The 19,116-nt window shown below is 37.4% G+C and overlaps 10 protein-coding genes across 10 annotated transcripts; 8 read left to right on the forward strand and 2 right to left on the reverse strand.

Moving 5' to 3' along the window:
* The first annotated feature begins 25 nt into the window (after positions 1 to 25).
* EV154DRAFT_520357 (uncharacterized protein) lies at positions 26 to 1,497 on the forward strand. Its single transcript, XM_051602814.1, has one exon. The coding sequence runs from the start codon at positions 41 to 43 to the stop codon at positions 1,466 to 1,468; it is 1,428 nt and encodes a 475-aa protein (XP_051454077.1). The 5' UTR covers positions 26 to 40; the 3' UTR covers positions 1,469 to 1,497.
* Positions 1,498 to 1,620: 123 nt separating this feature from the next.
* On the forward strand, positions 1,621 to 3,422 carry EV154DRAFT_520358 (uncharacterized protein). Its single transcript, XM_051602815.1, has 3 exons — positions 1,621 to 1,925; positions 1,984 to 2,062; positions 2,121 to 3,422. The coding sequence occupies exons 1-3, from the start codon at positions 1,645 to 1,647 to the stop codon at positions 3,399 to 3,401; spliced, it is 1,641 nt and encodes a 546-aa protein (XP_051454078.1). The 5' UTR covers positions 1,621 to 1,644; the 3' UTR covers positions 3,402 to 3,422.
* Positions 3,423 to 3,871: 449 nt separating this feature from the next.
* Positions 3,872 to 4,590, forward strand: EV154DRAFT_520363 (uncharacterized protein). The gene has a single exon (XM_051602816.1). The coding sequence runs from the start codon at positions 4,109 to 4,111 to the stop codon at positions 4,433 to 4,435; it is 327 nt and encodes a 108-aa protein (XP_051454079.1). The 5' UTR covers positions 3,872 to 4,108; the 3' UTR covers positions 4,436 to 4,590.
* Positions 4,591 to 4,599: 9 nt separating this feature from the next.
* Positions 4,600 to 6,277, forward strand: EV154DRAFT_449121 (regulator of chromosome condensation 1/beta-lactamase-inhibitor protein II). The gene is made up of 4 exons (XM_051597175.1): positions 4,600 to 4,940; positions 5,005 to 5,149; positions 5,222 to 5,925; positions 5,992 to 6,277. Exons 1-4 carry the CDS (start codon positions 4,630 to 4,632, stop codon positions 6,245 to 6,247), a joined length of 1,416 nt encoding a protein of 471 aa, XP_051454080.1. The 5' UTR covers positions 4,600 to 4,629; the 3' UTR covers positions 6,248 to 6,277.
* Positions 6,278 to 6,738: 461 nt separating this feature from the next.
* Positions 6,739 to 7,845, reverse strand: EV154DRAFT_11928 (uncharacterized protein). Its single transcript, XM_051593939.1, has 2 exons — positions 7,427 to 7,845; positions 6,739 to 7,363 (listed from the first exon to the last, which is right to left on the reverse strand). The coding sequence occupies exons 1-2, from the start codon at positions 7,727 to 7,729 to the stop codon at positions 6,845 to 6,847; spliced, it is 822 nt and encodes a 273-aa protein (XP_051454081.1). The 5' UTR covers positions 7,730 to 7,845; the 3' UTR covers positions 6,739 to 6,844.
* Positions 7,846 to 7,941: 96 nt separating this feature from the next.
* EV154DRAFT_520369 (quinon protein alcohol dehydrogenase-like superfamily) lies at positions 7,942 to 9,149 on the reverse strand. Its single transcript, XM_051602817.1, has 2 exons — positions 8,670 to 9,149; positions 7,942 to 8,592 (listed from the first exon to the last, which is right to left on the reverse strand). Exons 1-2 carry the CDS (start codon positions 8,970 to 8,972, stop codon positions 8,041 to 8,043), a joined length of 855 nt encoding a protein of 284 aa, XP_051454082.1. The 5' UTR covers positions 8,973 to 9,149; the 3' UTR covers positions 7,942 to 8,040.
* Positions 9,150 to 10,509: 1,360 nt separating this feature from the next.
* On the forward strand, positions 10,510 to 12,367 carry EV154DRAFT_605456 (uncharacterized protein; the record flags this gene model as incomplete). Its single annotated transcript, XM_051607473.1, has 6 exons — positions 10,510 to 10,652; positions 10,742 to 10,947; positions 11,019 to 11,325; positions 11,389 to 11,652; positions 11,718 to 12,089; positions 12,167 to 12,367. Exons 1-6 carry the CDS (start codon positions 10,524 to 10,526, stop codon positions 12,365 to 12,367), a joined length of 1,479 nt encoding a protein of 492 aa, XP_051454083.1. The 5' UTR covers positions 10,510 to 10,523.
* Positions 12,368 to 12,664: 297 nt separating this feature from the next.
* EV154DRAFT_539651 (uncharacterized protein) lies at positions 12,665 to 14,175 on the forward strand (the record flags this gene model as incomplete). Its single annotated transcript, XM_051604358.1, has 5 exons — positions 12,665 to 12,700; positions 12,758 to 12,859; positions 12,925 to 13,112; positions 13,186 to 13,395; positions 13,458 to 14,175. The coding sequence occupies 5 exons, from the start codon at positions 12,665 to 12,667 to the stop codon at positions 14,173 to 14,175; spliced, it is 1,254 nt and encodes a 417-aa protein (XP_051454084.1).
* A 730-nt stretch (positions 14,176 to 14,905) lies between these two features.
* Positions 14,906 to 15,788, forward strand: EV154DRAFT_520374 (PRELI-like family-domain-containing protein). The gene is made up of 3 exons (XM_051602818.1): positions 14,906 to 15,167; positions 15,234 to 15,391; positions 15,463 to 15,788. Exons 1-3 carry the CDS (start codon positions 14,964 to 14,966, stop codon positions 15,638 to 15,640), a joined length of 540 nt encoding a protein of 179 aa, XP_051454085.1. The 5' UTR covers positions 14,906 to 14,963; the 3' UTR covers positions 15,641 to 15,788.
* A 1,476-nt stretch (positions 15,789 to 17,264) lies between these two features.
* EV154DRAFT_520377 (uncharacterized protein) lies at positions 17,265 to 19,113 on the forward strand. Its single transcript, XM_051602819.1, has 3 exons — positions 17,265 to 18,111; positions 18,181 to 18,608; positions 18,669 to 19,113. The coding sequence occupies exons 1-3, from the start codon at positions 17,327 to 17,329 to the stop codon at positions 18,983 to 18,985; spliced, it is 1,530 nt and encodes a 509-aa protein (XP_051454086.1). The 5' UTR covers positions 17,265 to 17,326; the 3' UTR covers positions 18,986 to 19,113.
* Positions 19,114 to 19,116: the final 3 nt, after the last annotated feature.

Genomic DNA, 19,116 nt, shown 5'->3' on the forward strand with positions numbered 1-19,116 from the left:
TTTTTTTTATTTTTGTTTTTTTTCCTTTGTTGTTAGTAAAATGCAAATTCTTAATTTACCAGCTGAATTGTTGTTGGACATCATACAATCAGTTCCCAGTGTTCGCGATAAATGTCAGCTTTTACAAACTTGTACAGCCATGCGTAATTTTTTCAGTACTCATGTAAGATGCTGGAGTCGTCTTGATCTTTCCTCTTACGCCACACTCAGTAATAGTATTTTACTCCGATTTTTGAAGGAAAACCGTATCAATTTGATTACGAGTACGGGTACAGCGGTGCATGGTATCTCAGAGCTTGATCTTAGTGGATGCTGGTGCCTATCTCAAGAGATGGTGATGGCTCTCACTAAATCATTTTCTAGTCTAGATGGATTGTTTTTAAATGGATACAGACTAAAAGGAAGTAATAAGCTTGCTTTTGAGCATCAACGCGACCATGTCTATCAAGTACGACCTTCTCATGACTTATCATCGATGGCGATGGATCTGTCAAAGAAATCAACAAATCGACTCAAGGTACCATCTTTTCTGATATCGTCGATCCTAGCTCAGGTACCTAGCATCACTGCATTATCTATGCAGTACCAGGATATATCACCGTCTTCTTTTACAGAATTCAATAACTTGCAGTACTTGGATATTTCATCATGTGCAGTGAGTGCAGCTAGCCTTCAGAGTCTGTTAAGAAAAAATCGATTGGTCAGTCTCAAGATGTTGAATATCGAATTGACAGACATGACGTGGCTGTGTATAGCCCAATTTTGTAAAAAGCTGAAATGTCTTCATGTGTCATGTCATGATGTTGGGCGTCATTTTCCTTGTATACGACAAGCTTTGAGTAATCTAAAGGAGCTGCAAGATTTCCGAATGACGCGTGTGGCTGCGGGTAGGATGGATGGAGTAATTACAGAATTGATGGATGGAATAAGACGACTGGATGTATCGCCCAAGATGAATATCTATCCTAAAGGAGGGGGTAACGGAGGGAAACATCCAGTGAAGCGTTCTATATCGTCTTATGCTACTACAGAACACGATTTACTTGCAACTGACGTTTCTCTGCATCATTTATCAAAATGTCACCATTTAGTTGAACTCCGCCTATGTTTTCCAACAATTTCATCAGATGGGCTGCATGCATTGTTTCGGTCTATTCCGCAATTGGAAGTTTTTGAATTAAGACAGCACAAGGAGGAAGGGGGAGGGAGAGATTATTTAAAAGGATTAGGCAATTTGATCAATTTAAATCGAATTTATCTTTATTCTGTCTCTATCTCCAGCGATGCCATGGATACATTCCCATGGTTACCTCGATTACGTCATCTGACTACCACTCATGGTGGTCAGTGGGTGAATGAACAGCGTCTCATGAAAGAATGTAGACGATTAGAATCATTAGAGATAGGGTCTACAGCCAATACCATTTCATTTTTGAAAAGGGATCATCATTGGCTAACAATTAAATAAAAACACCCGCGTCTTTTTTGTGTGCCTGATTCTAGACTTTACTGCTTCCCCTTTTTTGTAAGAATCCCCTTTTTTGGGTGGCTTAATTTTTATAGTTCTCCCGTTTAGTAAGAGTTCGATTCCCCTACCGCCGCTCGCTCGCTCGCCCCCCGCCTCCCTTTCTTAAGTTTCCCCTCATGTATTCTATTGTATTTTTATTATTCTTATTCCCACATGTGTTTGGTTATGAACAAGACGTTTTAACTTCTACCGCAAACATTAGCGATCCAGTCAATCAAGACATTTACAACTCGAAAGAATTATTCACACGAGAACCTAATGTCACAGATATCAATGAGGTAGTGCAGGTCAAGCTTTACTGTGAAATAGACAATACGCATTGTGCCAAAGTTCAAGCCGCACTTGTTTCTGCGGCCTATCGACTCTCGGACGTCTTGAACTTTCGTAACCAGATTGTGTAAGCTTTTTTGTTGTTCTTGTCCTTCTTTCTTTCTTTTGACGCCTTTAATTTTTAGAATCAAGGCGTCTTATTACAGCTTTTGCCTGAATCGTTGTTCGAATAGCACGTTTGGATGGGGTACGCCTAGCTCACAGGTAGAGGAGATATGAGCTGATGGATAAGGGAATGTTTACTGATAGATAAAAGCGATAGTTTACATTGATTTCACTGGATGAGGCGGACTCCAACTTCATTTACCCACAGGCATTAGCGAAACAGATCCGAGCACCGTACACGGATATTAGTAGTTGGGCTAGTTACGATCTAGCGGTGGATATCAATCATGATATACACAATAATGAGATGGATTCGGATGGAATAGGTGGATTTTACTTTGCTAACGATAGTAGTTCTATTGAAGACCACCAGGTGGATCTTGAATATGTTGTATTGCACCAAATGATTCATGGATTAGGTATGTTATCTTCATGGGCTCCCTATTTCTCAGATAGTACGTCTCCTTTTCAAGAATTATTAAAGGGTTTGATCCCATCCGATAATTTAAAAATGATGACACCGAGTCCGAATTGGTTTGTTAAGCACGATACGGGTCCAGCGTATGTCACAGGATTTCAACCGAATTTGATCTTCGATAAATTCCTGAAATTATTCATACCCGCCAAGAATATTACGGCCGATCTGGTCGAATATAGTTTCGATATGCAAGGTTTCTGCATTGCAGACTCACCAAACTCTTTTATTGTTAATTTTATGAATTCATTCTTGAATAATGCAACTCAATCCTCTAGAGCCAAAGCCATGTACGTTTCATTGTCCACTTCCAAAACTTTAACCTTTCGATTCACAAGAACAAATAATAATCACACACTTTATAATACCAATCCTTACTTAAATTCCACCTATGACTCCATCCAATTAATGACAGGTCCTGATGTACTCTCATCGCTGCAGGAAGCTTATTATCGACCGGGTGTCTCGATCTCCCATGTCGATGATGATTATAGCACCACACCGGATTTCCTGATGACACATCATTTCGTCAAGGGGAAGACACTACAGATGTTGATTGAGGATGGGTATACGGATATACCGATCATCAAATACAATCTAACCATAAGCAAACTTGTCAATATTACAACAGTCGTTCATAATACCACCGTCAACACAACAGAAAAGAGAGATGAAACGATCGAATATGTTTATAAATCTGCAATCGGTCCAGGCATCTTGCGTATTTTGGAAACAATTGGATATTCAACTGTCTTGACAAATACGAATTATACAACCAGTGTGATAAAGACTAACAAACCCGATTCTGATTGTGATGATATTGACGGAAAGACCTATAGTGGGATATCAGACGGTGACTCTATGCCGCTATCTACCACTTCTTTAGCTGATCGTATACAAATTACAAATATACTGCAATTACTTTTATTATTATTAGTAACCACTGCATTATTATATCAATAAAAGGGGTTAATTTTTTTTTTTTGTTTTTTTTTGTTGTTTGTTGTTGTTGTTTTGTTGTTGATGTTGTATATATAGATAGATAAAAAGGAGCAAAGGGGTGGGGGGAGGACAAGAGGAGAAGTGGTAATATATGTATCTAAAGTGGCTTAAATATAATAATCATTCTTGCCATAAACAACAACAAAATAACAACAACAACAACAATTTGCATGAATTTAAATAAGCAGGGGAAATAAAGAGTGAGTTCTTTATTGCCACCAGCAGGAGAAAGAAGAGACTGACATATTCTCCTAGAATAAATATATTTATCCATATATGCCGTTTCTCTTTGTCTCCCCTTTTTATCTCTCCCCTTTTTCTTGTTTCAAAATAAGGGTTTCTATATAAACTCTACTCTTTTTCACCAAGTTTCTTTTCTTTTTTTTTTCTCTCTTTTTTTTTTTCTTACATAAAATACTACTATTATTATGCAGTCACCTACCAGTTTTAAAGAAAAGTGGAATTCACTCAAAGTATGGTTTGCACCAGTCTTACCCAAACGTCGTCCATCACAATGCAGCACCACCAGCACAGAAACCACAGCAACCACAGCTAGTACATCAACCACGCACAATTGCTATGGTAAAGATGACTTGTTATATATTCCATCGGGCACCAAAAGACCCTCTATTCCAAACTCACTGAATGAGGGAGTGTTTGATAAATGCATGTCAACCTTTCTAAGAAGACCTTCAAATGGATCTTGTGTAACAACAACATCAACAATCAATGACGATATGGACAAAGAAATCGAAAAGCTTTACGAACTCTATAACTTTGCTATGGACGAAATAAGCTATGCTGAAGATTCTCGTGGTTCACCCTATTATCAAGGTGATAGAATAGCTGCTCAAGAAGCTATTGACCAATGCACAGAATCCTATCAAACATTACTACAGCAGTATTCCATCGATAGTACCATCTCATACAAAATATCCACTCTTTCCAAGAAAATGGAGTCTCTGCCAGTACATGATGATCAGCTTTCTTTTTAACCAGACTATCCCAAAATTATTTATTATTATTTATACTATTATTATTTAACCCCATTTATAAATTATCAAAAAAAAAAAAAAAAAAAAAAAAAAATAACTCCGTCTATTATATATATACATATTTATACCCCTCTCTTTCCTCTCTTTTTTTCTCCCGCAATTTTTTTTTTTTTTTTTTTTTTTTTTTCATTAAAATGTTGTCAAAATTACCAAGAGATATTTTATTGCAGGATATTCTTATATTACTGGATAGCAAATCATTAATTAATTTATCAATGGTATCCACATATTTCAATTATTTAGTTAATGATCAACATATTTGGAAAAGATTATGCCACCAAGAATTTAATATTTCTCAAGATAATGCATTCAGAAATAAAGGCTGGAAGCAACTTTATATTGCCTTGTTAGTGGACACCCGAGTATTTACGTGGGGAGAGAATCAGGATGACAGGCTTGGGTTAACCCCAAAAGTCTCTACAGACGCGTTTCAGTTCAACATTCGGTAAACAGAAAGAAAGAAAAAAAAAATGCCAAGACTTTATTGTTATTCTAATCCACACCTACAGTAACCCGCGTACGAGGTATCCAAGAACCGTGACAACTCCTCAGGAGGTAGCTTGTTTACAGAATAAAGGTATCATAGACATTGTATCAGGAGGTTGGTCATTTCATGCATTAGATTCTTCTGGTTCTGTATGGATGTGGGGAACAGTAAAGTAGTAGTTAAAATATATACTCCCCCCTTCAATCCCCTCGCGCTAATATACCCACCTTTTAATGCAGATGCAGCAAGAAATAAGCCCTCGTAGGTCGATAGGCACACGACGCTTACTGACACCCACAAAGATACAGGAATCAAACACCACACAACCCACCATTCACTTCAGCTCCATTTCAAGTGGAAGAGCTCATGTGATTGGCTTGGCGAGAGACGGTTCAGTATGGCATTGGTCCAACCACATCATGTTACAACGGGTCGACTTGAACCTGGACGGAGACGAAAAAGTTGTACAGGTTTCTGCAAACTGGACCAATTCTTCTGTATTGACAAATCTTGGTTTTATTTACGTCATTCCTTCACCCGACATGATCCTACCTTCCAAGGTCGAGGAGGAACCTGAGCCAACGCATGTTGTCGCAGACAGAATCGGTCGCGACATTGTTCAAATTGCAGGTTTAGATAATTATACTTTGGCTCTCACTAAAGACGGCCGTGTGATGAAATACACAACAACAGATGCTACAGCTTATCTTGCAAACCCCGAAGAAAATACGGCTGAGCTTGTGAAATTTAGTGCTGTACAACCTGAAATCAATCATCGCGATGGCATCATGAACAGGTTCATTACCGGGGCCTTTAATAATTTTGCTGTCTATACAAAATCAGGCCAGGTATTGATTGGAAAAGCAGATGCGGATCCCACTACAGATCCAATTATTTTTAGAGAATTGCAAAATAGAGATGTGTGTAAAGTTTCGTTTGGAGAGTAAGTTTAGCAAGCACGCCACGCCCGGAGAACTTGAACTAAATTGACTTTTTTTTTTACCAATAGTTACCATTTTGGTGCAGTGACAAACGAAGGAGAGTTGCTCACTTGGGGCAATTATAGTTCGGGTGCTTTGGGTCATGGCAATATGCAGCAGACGTCCCAACCCACACCCAAGATTGTGGAAGCGCTCAGTTCCATGTTTGTATTTGCCATTGGCTTTGGTGGTTGGCAGAGCTCAGTCCTGGCCATCCCCAATGGACCCGAAGGTGACACAAGCGACGAAACAGTAGATGATAACTTTATAAGAACCGATCAATAATAAAAAATTCATGCTTCATGCAACCTTATAATTTTTTTGACGTCACGCTTTCTTTCTTTTATTTTTATTAACAAACAAAAAAAACACATACACATCTAGACTCGCCTCCCGCTCAATCCACTTAAAAAGGAAGTTTGCTTCATTGTTTAAGTGTTTGTTATTAAGAATTGTTTGAAAACCAAATAATGATCTAATGAAACGAAATTGGCTCGTGATGATCCTAACCTTTTTATCATTACGATCATTCTTTATTTATCCTGTCGTCTCTCTGCGCGTCGGATCATTTTTATTATGGTCAAATTGTGTGTTTCCTGCTGCTTGCTGTTACAAATCTCACATGAATATCATAACTTTCTTTTTGGTTTAATCTATCTACAATACACTAAAAAAAAAGCATGACGTGGCAAAGAATGAAAGAAAAATGTATGATTATCAAATCAATGTTTGCGATTCAACTCTTTATGCGTTATCGGGCATTGCATTCAGCAGGAAGGAGAGGGGGTATTGCATTTTGTCTGTCAGAACAAAACACACACAAAAAAATGTCTTAAAAGTATGCCATACATACATACATACATAATAAATTTATTCTGAAAACTACGAGGAAGAGTTTGATGCCTTCTGGCGTTGAAGTTCCAAGTACTGTGGTGCAGGATTCTGACTAAAAGCTGAATGTGATTCGGCCGCCAAACGCGAGCTCCAGGGGGTAGCCAATGTCATGAAATCGGCTCCAAACATACCAGACGCAACCTTGGCAGACCAGACCACAGCACCTGTTTGAGCAATTAAACAGTAGACCCATTTAGCTGCACCAATGTATGCAAGTTGATTTGGTCTGCCTTCTTCCATACTAGGTGGTTCCACAATTACCACAGGAATATTATATCTTCCGCCCGGACAGTTGTATGTCCATAATGTTTCGCCTGTCTCTATGTCAATACCCATGGCTTTGCCTCGTGAACATGCCAATACAATCGCTCTTTCCGGTACCACGGCATCGTTATAATGAGGCGGTAATTCCATATCATCTGTGGCGGGTTGTTGTTCGGGGTTCTTTTTGGGTTTCAATATTCTACTGGGTGTAGTAACAATTGACACTTCCTCATACCCGAATCCCTATAAAATATAAATATAAATTCAGCGCAAAAGCAGAAAGTAAATATGAAATAAAAGGCTTACGGGCATTTTATTCACCCAAATCATGGCCCCTGTCATTAAATCGAAACTGGCGGTTTTACCATAGGCACCAGCAATTAATTTATCATCATCTGTGACAAATAACGAGATGATACCACCCATGGCTTTGAATGTGGTTTGCCAAAGTTGACTTCCATCCGTTTTATGAATGGCATAGATATTACCGTGAGAACCACAAATCAGCACATCTTTGCTTGAAAACGCTTTTACAGCAGAGAAAGTCAGATTGAAATCAGATCTTTCTTCTTCCCCGTTCTTTTCATCGCCTTTAAACATTCCCATCATTTTTTTGTATAGTTTTTTTTAAAAAAAAAAGAAAAAGCCGTTAGAAAGAAGAAAAAATAGGCTCAAACTTTTTGTAGATATTTTGGGTTCCTTATATGGTAAGTCATTGCTCAGCACTTTGATAAAAGAGATTAAACAAGTGACTCTATAAATGACTGCGATATAATCATGTCTAGTTAGTGTGACAACAAAAACAACAAAAACATCATATATAATTGTTTAAGTGGCCTTTATATCGAATCCGTCTTTTGTACTATTTACATAAAAAATTCACATCAATTACTTCTTTATTATGTAAACGGGTCACGTGTTTAGCGCGCAGCAGTTTTTCCAAGTCGTTTGAAGGATTGAGAAGTATTCACCCTATTCCTATCCCGTTCAAGCTCCAAACATTGCAAAGAAGGGTTTTGATTGAATGCCGAATAAGATTCAGCTGCTAGCCGTGAGCTCCAACCAGTAGCTAAAGACATATAATCCGACCCAAATAAAGTAGTTGCCACTTTGGTTGACCAAATGAGTGCACCCGTTCTACCATTTAGGCAATACACCCATTTCGCAGCACCAATATAAACAACTTGATCAGATTCTTTACTCGGTGGCTCCACAATAACGACGGGAATATTGAACCCACCACCAGGGCAATTGTAAGTCCATAAGGTTTCGCCTGAATCCGCGTCTAATCCCATGGCTTTCCCCCTGGAGCAGGCAATAATGACTGCAGATTCTGGTACGACATTATCATGATAATCTGGTGGTACACTTTGTTCATTATAGTGAGGTGGTAATTCCATGATGTGATCGGGGTGGGGCCTTAACACTCTACTGGGTGTGGAAACAACCGACACCTCTTCAGATCCCATTCCCTACGATTATGAAATGATTGATTGTAAATATAAGGGTAAATTATTATTATTATTATTTTAAAAAAAAATGAATTTACTGCCAATTTGGTTTCCCAGACGATGCCACCATTTAATAAATTTAGGCAAGTGGTTCTGCCAAATGCGCCTGCAATCAAGCGATCGTTATCTCTGACAAATAGAGAAATGATGCCACTGCCTGATTTAAAACTCGTTTTCCAAAGTCGACTTCCATCTGCTTTATGAATGGCATAAATATACCCATGTGATGCACAGATCAAGATATCTCTTCTTGTGAATTTTTTGACAGTGAGTCGAGGATCATGTTGTTCAGTAGAAGAAGTTGAGTCTTCGCTGCTATTTCTTTCAGTACGAAATACCATTGTTTATATATATATATGTGTGTGTATGTGGTTTTTTTTTTTTTTTTAAAAAAAAAAGAAAAACAAGAAAAAGTGGTTGTAAAAAATAAGAAAGGTGGTTCAATAAGAGAATTCTTTCAGTTCCTTTTTATAGCGTCATGATGGTAGTAATCAGTGATTTTCTTTTTTCTGCTGTTGCGTGTGACAAGAAAAAAAGATGGTCCTCTTATCATGTTTTACAAACCTACATAGAAGTAAATTTTTTGATGTTGTTTTATAAGACGTATATAAAATATTATGGATCGACTAATTTTAATGATTGCTTATTTCTTAGGTCATATGGACCCAAATTACAACGATCTTTCAGAGAAAGGGAGGGTGTACAATGCTTGTACACAAGGGCTTATGTTCTATTAAATTCCACCCAAACGTAAAAAGGCTCGAAAAAGGAAATGAGCCATCTTTTGTTGCACCATGATTTAACTTATGATGCGTTTCTAGTTAAACTTTACCCGAGAGAAGAAAAATCAAGATAGTAATGTCTAGAGACATCAAGTTTCCTTTTGTTCGTTCGTTATCAATTTGACTTTGTTATTTAAGGTTTAATGATTGTTCATTCAATGTTTCAATGTAAATAGTCATTTTAATTCCTGAATGAAAATGCTCTCCTATCTACACATCTTTGTTATCTCGATCAAGCATATGCCAAGCTGTATCACATAAACATATGCTTCAATTACCTCTCTGTTTGGGAAATACATAAAAGGAACCCCCGGTGACATTTTATTCACAACGAAAGCGCACAATTCCCGAGGGAAGGAGATAATAGAGTGCGCGCACTCTGTTCAGTTTCCCTTACTCTTGCCCCTCATTCCAGTATCACCTCAATCACCTAACGGTTACAATATATAATGTAACACCCCCCATCCCCCATTTCTTTTTTTGTTCAGACTGGAATCCCATTTCCAACTAACAATATAGTATTTTGTATTAAAAAAAATGATATTAGAGCTTAAACTTTTTGTCTGAAATAGGAAAATCATGCCAACTGACATGACATCACTTTAAAAACAAGTTACACTACATAATTAAAAGAAAACTTACCTCTAGAACGATGTACTTATAACCTAGAGTGAATTATTACATAAACAATGGTTCTCGAAAATGCATGATTCGTGCTACGATTGACTACAGTGTAACCCCAAAAAAAATTTACAGAGGAGAAATGAGCTCTTCCTGATTGTCTATAATAGCCAATTGAGTTAGAATACTGTTTTTTATGTGAGAATAACACTATAAATAAAGTACACAGTTAAGTTTTGAGCTTTTATTGTACATATGATACAAAAAAATGTTCTCTTTTAATAGAGCATCTAAATACACAGACTCATTTCTTAATAATCCTGCTGCAACTGTCTCGGGCTTGTAGGGGATTAGAATAAAAGGAAGGGCCAATAAGAATACAGTGTCAAATTGAAGGTGACACACACACAAGGCGGGATATAAATTATATTTGTGTGTTGTGTGTGTGTAAAAAAAAATCTTTTTTTGTCTTTTTATTTCAAACTGTAAATGAATTCAACGTTGTACAAAAGAAGAAGATTAAGGCAAAAACCTCATATCTTGACAATTGAACAATCCCGAGAATTGGGCCAACTGGCAGGAAATAAAGTGCTTAAACATGTGACTGACCAAGGACTGGTAAGTTTTGAATGAGTGAGTGAAAAGAAATAAAACAAGAAGAAAAAAAAAAAATATTGATAGTCTGACAACCTCATGTCAATGACTAGATTCCATATAACTTGTTTCGACTACGAAAAAGAAAGTTGGAGAAGATTTATAAGTACTTGGAAAACCACCGTTTGATACATGATAAAGCTCCTACTATTGACTCTTTACAGACACATCAATTAGCAGAATATCTCCTAAATATCATTTACCCAGGCTATCCTGCATGTAAAGCCAAAAATCAAGCTTACACAGATTATCGAGCGTGGTACAGTAGTAGTGCGCATATGATGGGAATACACACATTTATACCAAGTAAATACTTACCTTTAACTTTAGTCGAGAAAAAGATTTAGGTCCAATTCCTTTGGCATACGACTATGTGCCCACCACACAAGTATATGAACGACTAGATGAACTCTACCGCATTGACGTAAATTGGCAACAAAATACTGCGCCTTGTATTGACGTACCAATACCATTGTTAAAGAAATCTATGGATCGAATACGTGCTGGTAATTTCAAGAAGTCAAATGAACATGTGGAGTATCATTTATATTTCTGGAATTCCACTCGTACCTTGTTAAAACCACAATGCAAATCACTCTTGTTAAATCATCAAGAGATATGGTCCAAGGAGAAAGAGGTGAGTTTTGCTGATACAAAAAAATAAAAGGACAATGTCACTTATTATATAAATGTACAATAGCAAATGGTGAATGAAGGGTTTATGCATATTGACATTACTGACAAGCTGAAATACTTTATCCAACTCACTTCCAGGAAATCAATAGCTATCAATGATAGGATTTCCAAAGAAGCATTGGTAAATCATTGTCAGCCTAGTCCCAACCATGCACTCAAAATCACTCCTCATAAATCCATAAAGTTCGAAATTAAGCTTGCGGATGACGATGAATCCAACATCAGTCATATTTCGATATCAGCAGTGACCAAAAGAACCACAGATGAGGTAAGAATAGAAACAAATGAAATTAAATTATATCAAGAAAATTAAAAAAAAACAAAATTATAAAGCTGGTGAGTGATTTGTATCTTCAGGCGACGACAGAATGTATAGCCAGATCAATTCAAACAAGTTCGTTTCCGCTGGATACACAACAAATCGCAGTTCATTTGTTACGACAAAAAAATGAAACTAAATCATTAAAGTCAGCCGAGCATCTCTTCATGACTTGTCTTAGTAACAGTTATTCGGATCTTTGTCATGAGCAAGCAAAAGAGATAGAACTCATCGATCCTATTTCCTTCGAACGAATACAGCACCCCATCCAAAGTATCCATTGCAACCATCACGCTTGTTTCGACGCTGCTGTCTTTTTCGACCATCATGCTGACATTCAACTTTGGCATTGTCCAATTTGCTTCGTGCATATCAAGAGTACTGAGGTAGTTTTTTTTATTTTTTTTTATTCTGTACTTTTACAAATAGGTATATGTATGTACATTAACATGTTTTTACGTAGGAGCTAAGAATGGATTATACTACTAAACTTGCGTTGGAACAGTACGCAGAGGAAGATAAGCTATTAGATACGTCGGAAACTGAAATTTACACTGATGAAGAGAATACACTCTTGATAGCAACCGAAGGATTGAAGCGACCCAACACGCTCTGTGACAGAGAGACAAAGAAAAGATTATGCCCACTCACGCATGTCATGTAAAAAGGGTAGAAAGAGACTAATAAAGTGAGACTTTTTAACTTCTTTTTTTGACTTTTTTTTTTCTGGTCGAGTGCTCGGTCGTAACTTAATAATTCCCACAAATAAAAACAGATAATCTAATTTCTGCCTTCTTTTTTGTCTTAACTTTTTTTTTCAAATTATTTATTGAATATGGCACCCATTCAACTCGGTAGCGATCAGGAACAAACTGGCTGTTTGTCAAGCTTTTTCTCTTCTTGTTCTCGTACACCTAAGCAAGAATTGAATGAAAAGTTTGTTTATTCTGCCATTGATCCCATGGAGCAATTACCTGCTTATCAAGATATTGCTCAAGTAAGATAAAAAGAACTCTCCTAACCTTATCAATGACTCACACACTTGTATTATCAGGCCATGGATAAACTCGACGTCAAGTGCGACTCAGAACTCGAGCATATTATTGAAAGTGCCATCAATGACATTGATGCTGAACTTCGAAGCATTAGTCTTGACGTAAATACATATATTTCCTCTCGTTTTTTACTTAATGTTACTCATGGTTGACGTTATTATTGTAGCTTCATGCTCATCCCGAAACCGGTATGAAGGAAGTTCATGCTCATCAAGTTTTGACTGACTACCTTGAATCCAAAGGCTTCAAAGTCACTCGTCATGCCTATGGTATGGAAACTTCCTTTATGGCTGAATACAGTCGTGGATCCGGTAGAAGAGTCGGTGTCTGTGCAGAATACGATGGACTTCCCGGGTAAGAAAAAAGCAGAGAGAAATCAATGGGAAGGAAGGAAAAAAAAAAACTAATGCTTGAATAAAATATACAGTCTTGGTCAAGGATGTGGTCATAATTTAATTGCGATCAGTGGTCTCGCTACTGCCATCGGTATCAAGGCTGCCATTGAAAGCGGAAAGGCTTCCGGTAAAGTTGTTTTATTTGGTACTCCTGCTGAAGAATTATCGATTGGTAAGATTCGACTTGTTGCAAAGCGTGCTTTCCAAGACAATGTAGATGTTTGTGTCATGTTACATCCTACGTAAGTTATTTTGATGTTTTACTTTTGGGAGAGTGATTTAACCGAACTTTTGTTTGAAATAGTTCTTATGACCATCAATATGCTGCCTTCATTGCTATTAATGATGTCCATGTCGAGTTCTTTGGTTCACCCAGTCATGCTTCTGCCGCTCCTTGGAAGGGTGTGAATGCTTTAGATGCTCTTGTACAAACCTGGAACGGTATCAGTATGATGCGTCAACAGCTTTTACCTACTGACCGTGTGCACGGTATTGTGACTGACGGTGGCCAAGCACCCAATGTGATTCCCGAACATACTTCTGCCTTTTTCTTTATCCGTACCACTAAATACACACAAGCCCCTCGTCTCCAAAAGAAATTGGAAGCTTGTTTCGAAGCTGCTGCATTGGCTACAGGATGTAAGGTCAAATATACCTGGAGAGAGATTGGTATTACCAAGAATGTGGTTCAAAATCAAGTGATGGCAGATACGTATGCTGCCCATATGGAGAAATACGGTATCAAATTCCCTTCAGAAGAAGAACAAATTCGTGCTGGTGGTGGATCTACGGATATGGGTAACGTGAGTTACGAAATGCCTTGTATTCATCCTGCCTATGGTATTCATACTACCGCTTCCAACCATACCATTGAATTCACTGCAGCTGCAAAGACATTGACAGCTCATAAAGATACCATTCGTGCTACCAAGTGTCTTGCTGCTACTGGTGTCGAAGTCTTATTGAATGATGAATACTATAACCGTGTTCAACAGCAATTTAAGGAGAACCTTGCCCAATAAATAAGTCATTAAGTTTTTTTTTCTTTACAAGCTATAATTTGTCGCTAAGTTTGGGTTGGATGTAGTGCCGAGTTTTTGTACTCGAGCATGCGCCAGTTTTTATTTTTTATTTTTATTCGAGCGAGCATCGAACATAACGCGCTCTGCTATGTAATGGAAAACAGACACTTCGAATTCAAGGCGCTATCAGGTTTGCAGAAGGTATATGTTTCTATTAGCTCCAGCGACAGTATGCCAATTAAGAATTGAGGCCGAAAAACAAATTGCAATCATGGAAGAATTAGCAGGTATCAGTGGCACTGCCCAAGGTATTTAATATCTTAAATAGCATACAATTTTCATTTACTATGACATTGGTTTTTTTGCAGATTTACTTGGAAACATAAAAAAAATGAGCAAAGTAATTCTAAGTCATCATTGATTCAGCAGGCCTCACAATAAACATGACAGACTTACAAGCGGTTTAAAGGTATGTACTATATAGTACCGCTTGTTCTCTTGAAATAACTAACATGTTCCAATTCTGAAAAGGAAATATGTGTATATCACCCTGAGCTATACTATATAGTAATGTCACTTTTATACCAGCCGCCCACCGGGTTGATTTTTTGGCCGATTTTTTCTGTATCGGAAAAAAGTGTAATAAATCTCAGCAATGAAATGGAACAAACGACATGGAACATTGAGTTCTATTGGTTCGGCTAAAAAAAAAAAAAAAAAGTTTTACATATAAATGTGCCTTCCGTTCCCCTAAAAAATTCTTTATTCTTTATTCTCTTTCTACAATAATGAAATTCTTCAAGAGTGTACATACTTTTAATTACGAGTGGAACTTGGTTTCTGCTGCTCAATGGCAAAAGTATCCTAATGAACACTGTCCTCATGTGCAGCATGTGGATGTACTTGACCGTAAAGTGGACCCTGAGACAGGTGTATTGACTACGGAAAGATTAATTACCGTTAAACAAAATATGCCTCGATTAATGTTGAAGGTAAAAAAAAAAAAATGCTTTTTATTTTTAGTGTGAGAAACCATAGTCTAAACATATCAAAACTAGTTAATGGGAGCTGATGAAACACAATACGTCAGAGAAGTGTCGACTATCGACCCACATGCAAAGACATTTACGCTTACAAGTCAAAACTTGTCATTGTGTAATATTATGAAATGTACTGAAGAAATATCCTATACCGTTTCACCTGAAAATCCAGAAAAGTATGTAATTATTTGTTTATACTATTTTTTTGCATGAAAAAAGTCTAATTTTCGATTATTTCTAATTTTAGAACGCAATTTACGCAACAAGCAACCATGTCCGTTGGTAGCTTTTTGTCTCGTTGGGAAAGTACAATTGAAGACTTTTCGATAAAACGGTTTCAACAGAATGCTTTGGTGGGTCGACAAGGATTTGTGGAAGTCCTTGAGCGATTCGTAGTGATGGCTGAAGCAGCTAAGCAATCATAGATTATAACTCTTTTAACTGAAACAAAAATATCAGGTGTACGCATAGATTCACCCGCACCTTTCTATAACCCCCTCCCCCTCCCCCCTCCATCTTTAATACATCATAATGTAATGATCATTACAAATAAACATCATATTTTTCCTCTTGAATATTATTGTGCTTACTAAAAGAAATTGGGCGACATGTGGGAGAAACACACTAGTAAATTCAGGCGTTGCGAAAAGCAACTTGTTTCCATAGGGTTTAGAGCTAAAGTGTTGGAACTTTTCGATCTTACGCCGAGTTTGTGCTAGTTCGCACCGAGTTTTTGAAAATCCAGAAGCCTTCCAATAAATGATACAAAAATCCACACTAAACCTGATTAAGCCAGTAGCTGATAATTTTTTGTTGTTGTGTACAAAATCAACTCATTTACGTTAGTCATATTTACTGCATTATACCTTGTAATCCTTTTTTTTTTTCATCTCGCTCGAGTTTAATTATGGTACACAAATTGCATATGTGAAAGGTGTCAAACACAAAGAAGTGATGTATGATAAAAATCAACAAAAGAAATGTAGCAAGCTCGGACCAAGATCGAAAAATCTCGAACACTAACTCTTACAGACTACGTTATATCTTCTTTCATTATCTACTACTTCAAGCAATCCATACTGTGAGCTCAATTCTGTATGACGGTATTTTTTGTCATTAAATGGACAAAAATAAATCAATTATATTGCTTGCGAGCAAGATATGGTTCTGACGGTGTAACAATGTAGCAAAAGTTCAACATCCTGGACTGCTTCACTTAGTTGAAAATTTGATTTTCAGTAATTAAAGGATCACCGTAGAATAATATACAAGCTGCTTTGTGATAGTGTTGCCTTAACCTTAAAAAAAAATTATCTCGCACCATAAAATGCTTATGGCCACAGTTGTCTTAACCACTCAGTTTTTAACTATTCAGCTCGGTGAAAACTTTCTCCTCCTCCTCCTCCTCCTCCTCCTCTCCCCCAGGTGGCTCAAACATTATATCTTATGCGCCCAGGGTACTGTGTCGCATTGTTCAACCATATGGTAGGATTAGGCAAGAGGTTTTAAACGCTGATAACTTTGGTCTTACTGACACAAGAAACTCTTACCATCTGAGAACAAACAGTAACTGGATAAAGTTATCTTCCACCTTTACTTTTCTTTTTTTTCACGGTATTTGGGGGTTATACTTTAAAATACTTTTTCTTTCCACTGACTAGTAAAAAAAATATCATGGCTGAAATGTCTTGGTCGCCATACTTACCCAAGGCAGCCTTGCCATCGTCCAAGGTTATTGTCTCATCAAAAGTTTTTTTTTTTTTCGAAATTGAATAGAAAGACCAGGTTCTTCTGCCTAGTTTAAAAGAAGATGGTATGCTGGATCGTTGATGAGAGAGAGGGTAGTCATGAGGAAGGAAATAGAAATATTTTTGTGGTGACTTTTGAAGACATCTTAGATTGGGTAAAAATTTGTCAAAGTCGGACGTAAAAAGTCCGGGCTGATGATTGTTTAAAAATATCAGGTGGAAATGATGAGAGTATATGCATTATTGTGGCACAAGTTTCAATGATTCCCTACAAAAAAAAAACATTTTTCTATTTCTTTCTATTTTTTTTTTCTCCCCTTGTACCTTTTTTTTCTTATTCTGTTTTACTTTTTTTTCTATCTAATGGGTACAAACTCATCACCTAATAATAATAAACAATCCACTTGGCTCTTAAACTGGTTCAATCAACTAGGTAAACCCAGCACGACCAAAGAAACCAGTAATATCATATTACCTTGGAAACGAGATAACAACATGAAGGCAGCTGCCTCTTCCTTTACAACACCCATCAACGTGCCCTGCAGCACATCATCATTTGATACGTCCAGTACCTCTCGAAATCCACAGGGAGAAGAAACGCCTCGACCCAGCATCACGATCTCACTTTCACCCAACGAAAGACGTAACTCTCAACAAACGACGTGTAGTTCCATCCGTACCGCCGAATCTCAATACTCGTTTAATCGACGTGATAGCAACAGTGACCGATCCATCTTATCTGAACTTTGGTCCAAGGCAAGGCGTCGACATCCACACTATCCCAAGTTTCATTGGCCACACTCCAATAATCGCAGGGATGAAACACAACAGGTGATACTAAATAATCAACAACCTAATGATTATCAGCAGGATTCTTCTCTGCCTTCTTCCTTTCGACAACATCATTTCCCAAGGCATTTGAAAAGACACTCCATTTCATCTTCTTTAGTGACAACAAATGACAATACGCCATTTGGCTCAAGACCCAACTCCATCCTTTATCCGTCACAGCCCGCTTCGCCCAACATGTTACCGACATCTCATCTCAGTCACAACGAAAGTGTTGTAGATGCGTATTGGCTACAGCAACCCACAGATCGACTAAGATGGAACATTAAGCATGAACTAGCTAAACTCGCGGTGGATGGGTAATATCATTATTTACGGTCTACATACATACGAAAAAGCTAAAAAAAAAAATTATGCATAAAAATTAGACTGTTTTTTATTCCAGAGTTGGTGACACAACAAAAGAGCACTGAAAAGCAAATTTTACAGATCGGATGTGGGGATGCATCGTGGGGTATTGATGTTGCTACGCAACATTCGCGATGGAACGTGACTGGGCTACATGATGATTACATCACCAGTTCAATACGGGCTTCGAATTCGGTCAAAAATTTTAAATTCATGCAGTGTGTCAATCTGTTACAAGGACTAAAAGAATTTCCTGACCATTCGTTTGATTTTATTGCGTCTCGATTTTTGATTCTTGCCTACACGTTTAGACAATATCAAGAATTGGTGAGGGAATGCGTTCGTATTGCGAAGCCTGGAGCGTTTATTGAGGTAGTAGAGATGGATCTGCGTATCTATCATCATCGATTATTGTCCTGCACGATTACTCAATTACTGAACAGCGAAGGTAAATAATTTTAGATTTTTTTTTTGCTTATCTTAATAACTAAAAATAATGTCATCTTAGTGTTTAAGGTGATTGAATCCAAGGGGTTAGATCCACGACTAGCACGCAACTTACAGGACCTGATTACCCAAGAAGATATGCACAGTGAAATCAAGTACATTTCATTGCCTCTGGGCGTCTGGGGAGGTAAATTGGGCGTCCTATTTCGAGACGATGTACATACCTTGATCGAGTCCTTTCAGAAAGAAATCGCCCAATTCAAGGAGAAACAAGAACGAACAGAAGATGAGTTGGAATATAAGACAGATATCATGGATATGGAAATGGATTCAAATCGCGCTTTTATGAACTTGCATCTCATGGTCATTCACGTCTAATCTTTATAATTAACTCTCTCTTGTAACAACCCCTTAATAAGTTCAAGTGATTTGCAAACGAATAAAATGTTGGCCCTTTTTTTTTTTAAAAAAAAAAAAAAAAAAATGCTTGTTTTGTCAGATTTGCGATA

This window comes from Mucor mucedo (assembly GCF_025094135.1).
Source record: "Mucor mucedo strain NRRL 3635 chromosome Unknown EV154scaffold_101, whole genome shotgun sequence".
NCBI lineage: Eukaryota > Fungi > Mucoromycota > Mucoromycetes > Mucorales > Mucoraceae > Mucor > Mucor mucedo.